The sequence below is a fragment of the Buceros rhinoceros genome, unplaced genomic scaffold (assembly GCF_000710305.1).
Source record: "Buceros rhinoceros silvestris isolate BGI_N320 unplaced genomic scaffold, ASM71030v1 scaffold518, whole genome shotgun sequence".
NCBI classification, from domain to species: Eukaryota; Metazoa; Chordata; class Aves; order Bucerotiformes; family Bucerotidae; genus Buceros; species Buceros rhinoceros.
Window position 1 is genome coordinate 43,860 of NW_010428375.1, and position 8,065 is coordinate 51,924.

The 8,065-nt window shown below is 47.8% G+C and overlaps 1 protein-coding gene across 1 annotated transcript in view; it reads left to right on the forward strand.

Annotated features, from left to right (window-relative positions):
- Window positions 1–8,065, forward strand: part of DCC (DCC netrin 1 receptor) — a gene marked incomplete at its 5' end in the record, with an annotated part of 71,917 nt that overhangs the window by 42,589 nt on the left and 21,263 nt on the right. Inside the window, 2 exons of the mRNA XM_010142224.1 lie at window positions 3,082–3,308; window positions 4,268–4,384. Coding sequence (XP_010140526.1) covers window positions 3,082–3,308; window positions 4,268–4,384 — 344 coding nt within the window. The remainder of the gene's footprint in view (window positions 1–3,081; window positions 3,309–4,267; window positions 4,385–8,065) is intronic.

Consider the following 8,065-nt stretch of genomic DNA (forward strand, 5'->3'; position numbering starts at 1 on the left):
GTCAGGTTGCTGCTGATGTCCCTGCTCCCTGCAGGTTGGACTGGATGATCTTTGAAGGTCTTTTCTAACCCACACCAGTCTGTGGTTCTATCTAGTCCAAGCCGTGTAGGTAACTAGTGCCTGTTTAAGCCGTTAGAAATGACGCATCATCTTGGACAAGTGCCCAATCAATTAGTACGCTGGGTGGGGGAGTGGTGTGAAAAGAGGCTGCAAAAACATAAGCTCAGACTATTTGAAGTCTGTGATCAGTAGTGGGGCTGTGTTGGTATAGAGTTGGGAAGACTCTGGGGGGGCATTAACCGAGGCGTGATCAAACTAATGGGGAACGAGCCGCTAAAGAGCCTTCATGTTTCACCACTGCGTTCCCTGGAGCTGCTCCTGGTTTTCTGCAGGACCTCCAGGCTGGAGGAGCTCGTTAGCTGTGGCCTCCGCCCCATCTTTTGCGCGGGTGGCGTGAGGCTGGAGCTTACAACAGGGGAGAGGACCGTGAAGTAAGCTGGCGGGAGAGACAGGTAGTGGTTTCAGCTTTTCGGGGTGGCTGGTAGTGCTTCACAAAGAGCAGTGCAGAAGGTGCAGGGGGCGTGCGGGAGGTGGTTATGTCCTGTGGGGCTGTTGCTTTGGTGTCCTCGTTCCTAACTTGTCTCTGCTCCAGGAGAAAAGACATCCATCGGACCAGGACTGGGTGGTTACTCATGGGTTGGTTTTTTTACAAGCACGATATTTTTTTGCCCAGGAGAACAGTTTATTTTGGAGATCTTCAGGCTTTGTCAAAAAAAAAAACCCAACAAGCTGAGCTGTTATAACCTGCACTCTTTTCTCTGGGGTGATGTAACTGTAAAGTGAAGGCGATGAGGAGTAATCTCACTCTGGAGTATTTGAACAATTAGCCTACGTGGCGTGTGTGTGTTGATAGCAGCTCTGTGGATGTGCTCCGTAACGGCTGGAGTCGCTGCCCAGGAGGTGTTGTGTTGGGAAATACAGAAATAATCAACGAGAAAGAGCTTCCTCTCCAGAGAGTTCATTTATTTTGACGGAACAGCTTAAGTTCTGCCATCATTCCTCAAAACAGCGTGGCCCTAATACGGATTCGAAGGGCAGCGCTGAACTCTGGATTTATATCTGTCCTTAGGAGAAACCACCCATCATTCTGGTGTGCGAGCTGGATGCGTTTGCTGTGGCAGAATAATTGAACAGCAGAAACACTGCCATCTGAGCTGACTTTTTGAATGCCCAACTCCTTGTCTTCCCAGTCCCCGCTCCAGCTGTAAACCGGGTGACGGGCTGGATTTGAACCCCACCGTAAATCTCAGCATGAACTTCTGACACGTCATGGCTGCAGCTGGGGCTGGAAGCTGGTGTCGAAGCTTTCGTGACTGTCTCCTCTAGAGAGAACAGGCTTGTCTGGTGCAACACAGATCCTGCCTCCTCCTGAAATCGAGGGGAGATGCGTTTTCTGGAGCTGAACCTCAGTTCCTGCGTTGCATAAACAAAACGTTCCAGGGGAGGGTTCATTCTCATTTGTTCCTGATGATCTTTTTGCTGCCTCTGATTCAATTTGCTGCTCAGGGGCTGTCGGAACATCAGTGATTTGTGAGAAAACCTGACGCAAACCACGCTGGACGGTTGCATGTATTTTGAAGTGCTACTGTTGCGGTGGCGGTTTTGTAGTTATGGGTGGAATGACACATCCATTACGTCCCCCTGTTTTGAGCTGTGTATGAAATTACTTTGGGGCTGGAATTTCTCTTGCTTAGCTCAAGCCTGGAGAAATGAATTATTTTCAATCAAAAGTGACAAAAAAGCTGCTGCATCCCAAAGTGAAGAAAGTAATTCCTTGTTTAGAACCAAAATTATTTTTGAAGGAGACAGAAAGAATGACTTTACTCTGTAGCACCAGGCAGGTCATACAGTAATGAACATGCTCGTCATTATTCTTGTGGTGTTAATCGGGATGGCCCTAGGGTCTGTATTAAAGAACTGTCTTTACTCCCGCTCATTGAAATCTTTTACTCCTGTTCTTTGAAATGCTGTAATCTAAAATCAAGTTTTGGCAATTAGCAGGTGACCGACTAAGCAGAGGAAGTAATTACGACCAGAAGCCAACGCTCTGACTTCTGGTGGGCTCTGCCCAACCCCTGCCTCGCCTCCACCGCTGGTTTGCCAGATCACAATTTAAAATTAAGCTTTTGACCTTTGAAGGGCTTTTGGGGGATCAGCCAGTCAAAGGACCTCCAACAATTTCTGCCTTTAAGGGTGGCAGCTTGAGGACTGGCGTATTTATTTCTGCTGAAGTAAAATGTGTTGCCATGAGCTCTGGGGCTGTGCCCTCGGCAACGCTTGAAATTACAGGATGTGTTTGTTCCTTCCCTCGAAAGCAAAATGTTTGGAGAAGCACGTAGTTGTGACGCGCATCCTTGCTTTCTAGACCAGGAACCAGCCTTCCCATCAGGAGGTGCCCAAGTGCCTTTTGGGGTGAGCATGTGATGGGGGTAACAAGTGACTCGGGCCCCTGGAAGTTGAGCTTTCCCTTTTTTTTTTTTGCCTTAAAGCACACAGGAATGTGAAAATATTTGCCTGCAGCTTTTTGTATGTCACAAGGATTTCTACTTTTCCACTTGGGACTTTGCTTTCACAGCGTGCTTTGAGATGTACGAAGGAAGAAGCGGGGGTAAGGGTACTTGGGGATTATTGAGCAAAAAACCCCCAACAATAAGCCAGAAAAGCTGTTCCTTCAGAGTTAATTTAAATTGTTACAATTTCTGATGAGTTTATGGCTGAAAATTAGACACTGTGCTCTTCCTGGGAGGAAACTGGCCACTTCCCTTCTCTGCCAGGAAAGGTGTTTTTTCCTTCAATTTCTACATCAGCTGGTGCAAAAAATGACCCTCCTTGCTGAGCCCCAGAGCCATCCTCTGGAGCAAACTCCAGGAAGCATAAGACCACACCGAGATAACCGCTGTCCTTTGAAGGACACAACAGAGGGGTTCCTTAGAAAGACACTGATGAGGAAGCATCACTCTTTGGGTCTTTTGAAAGGGAGAAAATGTTTGTACATGACAGTTTTGATCTTCTTTGCTGCAGGAAACGTGCAACCCACAGCGCCGGGAAGAGGAAGGGCAGCCAGAAGGACCTGAGACCCCCGGATCTGTGGATACACCACGAGGAGATGGAAATGAAGAACATCGAGAAGCCAACAAGCTCGGACCCCGCAGGAAGGGATTCACCGATGCAGAGCTGCCAGGACATCACCCCCGTCAGCCACAGCCAGTCAGAAACGCAGCTGGGCAACAAGAGCACCCCACAGCCCGGTGAGGAGCAACAAGGGCAGGAGGGACAGAAACTGGCTGGGTTTCCTGTGCAGATTTGGGGGAATTAGAATCATCAGCAGCGAGGTCATTGGTTAGCAACCTTAGACCAGCACGTGGGGTCTCTGCCAGAGGTGAAACCTGGCAAGATCCAGGAATGGAAGAACTGACAGCTCTGCTCTGGGTGCTGGGAGAGATGTTCCTGGGTGGTTCCTAGGGGCTCTGAGCACCCTGCTCTAGTTGAAGATGTCCCTGCTCACTGCAGGGGGGTGGGACTAGAAGTTTCAGCTGAGCAGGAGGAGACACTTCTCTGCTGTGAGGGTGGCAGAGCCCTGGCCCCGGCTGCCCAGAGAGGTGGTGGAGTCTCCCGCTCTGCAGAGATCCCAGCCCCACCTGGACTCAACCTTGGACACCCTGCTCTGGGGACCTGCTCTAGCAGGTCCCTTCCCACCCCACCAGTCTGGGGTTCTGTTATATTAAACACTGGGAAAATAAATCCAGGATATTCCCTTTGCCTAAACGTGGCATCTCACAAGGAAGGGCGTTTTCATCCTTCAGATGTATTTCGAAGACCAGTCCTTGGCTGCCAGGTTTGTACGTACCTGAATCTACGCAGCCTTTTTCTGGACTTGATACGTGACTTTAAAAATTAGTTTATAAGGGGGAAGATACAAGAAAAATGCTGTATTTTTATGAAGTGATTGGGCTTTTCAAGGTAATTTCAGAGACAAAGGGAAAAAGCGACATGATATCTCAGTTCTCTTCCAGAGAAATGCAAACAGTAATTTTCTTCAGAAAAAGCAGCTAAAATAATCTGTGCAGCTCTTTGGAGGTGGAGGTATTTAATCATCAGTTAAAATAACTGACTTCTAAAAACCTCTGTTGATCTTTTTGCTGGAAGGTGAAAAGAAACGTCCCCTCACAGCATTTTCCACTGAGCTGTTGCCTTGATTTTTCGCTAGGTCCTGAGACAGAAGACGTCGGCAGCAGCATGTCCACGCTGGAGCGCTCGCTTGCTGCCCGCAGAGCCACCCGTGCCAAGCTCATGATCCCCATGGATTCGCAACCCACCAACCCTCGTGAGTACCAGCACCTTCCCCCGGCCCGAGCTCACCCAGCTGAAGCTCTCGTGTGGTCTTTTCAAATACGATCTAGTGACGCCTCGTGACGTTACACAGCGTTAGCAATGTTTTCTTCAGCTAAAAAATAAAGAAATGAAAGGCCTGGGAGTTTGCCAGGGCTTCCCAGCGCAGCAGTGGAAGAAACTAGGGTGAGACTTCAGATAATCTGCTGTACTCAGCCCGGGCTAAGTGTAAAGAGTCATCAGTTCAGATTTTATCACATAGTAGTGATGGATAAATCCTCTGTCACCGATCTCTGAAACTTTTAAAGCCAAGGGGGAGAGTTCAAGCCTCCAGGTGTAAACTGTGATATTGTGAAACACTCAGTAATTAAACCTGACTGGCAGTACTGCAGTTTCTGCTCTGGTTTATTTTGCCTGCAGTGGTTGGCCATGCCACAATACGCTTTTTTAACGTGGGACAGCTCTTTTAAAGCCAGCTAAAGGAGGAGGAAAGGTGTTTTTACTGGATGTTCAAGTTTAGTGACTGCAGAGCGTTTATCGTGGAACAGATTTCGTAGATGAAGCGCAGCAAAGTACACAAGAAAGACAGGAAGGCTGGTGAGCATTAGGCAGGTTCCTCCATCCTGCAGAACTTCTGAAGTGACCTTGTTTCATAGATGAGCAAAGGAAAGGGATAAGTGAGAGCCCACAGGCACCGGAGAGAGGCTTTGGCACTGATTACTTTGACCTCACAAAATAGATCCGATCAAAAATCCGTAGGCATTGTACATCTGTGTAAATGGGCTGAGGTAAGAAAAATGAACTTAAACTGAGAGAAATCCATTTCATCTCAAAATTCCGTGCTGTCTCTGATAGTTAACCATAAGTGCCTCTTTGTAGGTTTGTGGAAGGGCACATCACAAATGATATATTAAAAAAAAAACAATGGAAGGAACTGCATGAAGGAGAAGAGAGGGAATAACCTACCGTGGCTTTGTTCAGTAAATTGCTCGGCAGGAGCTGGCATCGGTCCCCTTCCTCATGTTCATTACAGCTGCGATTCAGCTCGTGCTGCTCAGCCTCAGCCCAGCATAAAGCACAGGTGCCCAGCGAGACACTGGATTCCACTTCTTCCCCCCCTGGGCTGCACGTAGCACCACGGGTCAGCCTCCACCCTCTCCATAAGCTGGAAGAAAGACCTCTGGAGAGTCTGCCCAGGTCTGTCCAGAGACAGGCTTGGAGTGGTGTGAGCAAACTCCGAACCAAACCAACTGTAGTTACGATGGGTCACTAGCAGCCTTAGGAGGCAACAGATGAAAGTGCTCTTCAACATACTCTTTTTTTCAGTCCAATGACACATTTTGAGGCGTGATGTCTTCTGTTTGTTTATATTTTCAGCAGTATCAGTCTGATCTACAGCAACGGCATATTGTGCTTGTTTGCAAAGAACGAAACTCAGATTTAGAAAAGCCTCATCTGTGCAGGCTGAGTTATGCTGGATCTGGGTTTTTTTCCCCCAGAAGGTAAAATTGAGGCTTTGTCAGATGAGATGCTTTAATTAATTGCTCTCCCTTTGCCCGATACTGAAAGAAATTGCCAGCAGTGAGCGATGAAATAGATTGAAGAGGCAATGTTGTAATTCTGAAGTAAAACCCACCCTCGTAATAGTTCAATACCAAATCTGGCATTATTCTCGCTCATCTCAAGAATCAGTATTTGCAGGCTGTGAGAACATACATCCTCCGTGACATCCCTTTGCTGATGGAAGTGGAAGGAGCATAAACCAGAGAAATTCGATCAGGTTTTGGTGGGGTCTTTGATGGCTCTAGAGCTACTGAAATACAGTGCCCAACAGCAAGGCTGTTGTACGGAGAGGAGAGTTTGCAGAGAAAAATACCTGAGGAAGGCTTGCAGGGTATCACACTCAAGTGCTGTACCTGTAATGCCCTGTTTTCTCCTTGGAATCTTGATTTACCAAAGATGACAATAAAATACTCACCAAGTCAGTCAGTTTGTGGAGAGATTTCTGCTGTATTTTGCAAGGAGATTTGGCGGGGGGGGTTGTCTGTTTATCCCCCTCCCTAAACCAGCAGAAAATCACAATTCTTTTTGTCAGGGCAATACGGACATGTCGACTCAGTTGCTGTGGCAGCCTCTGGGGTGCTGGAACACAATACAAACTGTCTGTCTTTATCATCTCTGCAAGCTCTTCTTGGGTGCTGCTTTTTTAACGTGATACAGTACGTTTTAAATGTAGACCAGCGTTCAGGGAGCTCCATGATTTGGTCTGGGAATTTCTGTTTTCAGTGTCTTCGTATGTCAATATTAAGTGCAAATTCAATTGCTGACAGGCTCTGACAGAACAGATTTGTTGTCATATCTGCTTGAAATTGCAGGGATTTATTGGAAATGTTTGATACTGGCTTTTCTCTGGCGTCTCTACAATGGAGTTCTGCGGTGAATAGTAATCCTGGCTTATTTTAGAAATGAAAGTCCCAGGTATCTGCAGCCCAAAGAGAAATGAAGGGATGGACTTGGCAAAAGAAGCTGTTCTTTAACAGGGTTCAATAAAGAGTGATATTTTTCACTGTAGCAGCTATGTTGTAAATGTTGTCAATAAAAATGTCTTATACAGACCACGAGAGATGTTGGAACAGTAGAAATTCTCTTCTAAGATGGGGTGAATTGAACGCAGGCAGCTCTGACCCTCAAACCACCCAGGTTGGCATTTCTCCACGACGCTTCCCTGTCTCCACACTTGTCCGTTACCTCTGGCAGTGCAGCGTTGCCCTGCTGACAACCGTGGGCTTCCAGACACCCTGGTAGAGCCTTGGTGCCGTCTGGGCTTCTTGTGTGACCTTGGGCAGGTGGCCCGGTTCTGCGCTGGGCGTAACGGATGTCGTGGGAACTCATTTTAATGGCTCTGCTAAAGTTTACGGCACTGTTTAGAAGTCGTGTGTGAAAAGGGCTAACCTTGCCATCAACAAACCAAAAATCTCAGCTGGGCAAAACTTTAATGAGAGTTTCCAAGTTTTTTAAAAGCCACAAAGAAATTTATTATTTGTTTGCCATATTACCACCCACTCTTGAAAACAGAGGAGGTAACTCCCAGGAAAGCCTGAACTCATCACGCTGTGGGCCTGGTTTTCAGATCAAAGCATTTCACTCACTCAAACCCAAGAACTCAAGTCCAGGCTTTCCGCTACTGGTTTGCGGGTACATCTCACCCCTGGTCCTTACAGGCTTGGTCATTCCCGAGTGGGCAATGATGCCCAGCTGCTGAGTAACAGGGGCTCCTGTGCTGCTGGGGACATCTAAGGTTGTCAGGGACATCGAGGTGAAGCTGGCAGACCTGACGGAAGAGTTGCAGGAGCCCACGCTCCTCCAGAGCAGCGGCTGAGGGCAGCAGGTGCCTGAGCAGCAGAATTGGCACCAGGGACCTTTGCTTAGACAACAGAAATAAGCCCTTCGATCGCCTGAGCCGCTCCTTCACTTATTTGTCAAGGGATATAAAGAACCTCCCAAAATGCAGCTGAACAGCTGGAACACAGGCAGAAAGCGATTTAATTTTACAGATAAGTAGTTGCAGGCTGCGCTTGCAATTACCCGGTGTGTCCGAGAGGCGTATTGCGGTAGGCAGAGGAGGCTCCTGTGGGCACGGTTTGTACCGCGCATTTGGGTAGTGTGGAAGTGTGGT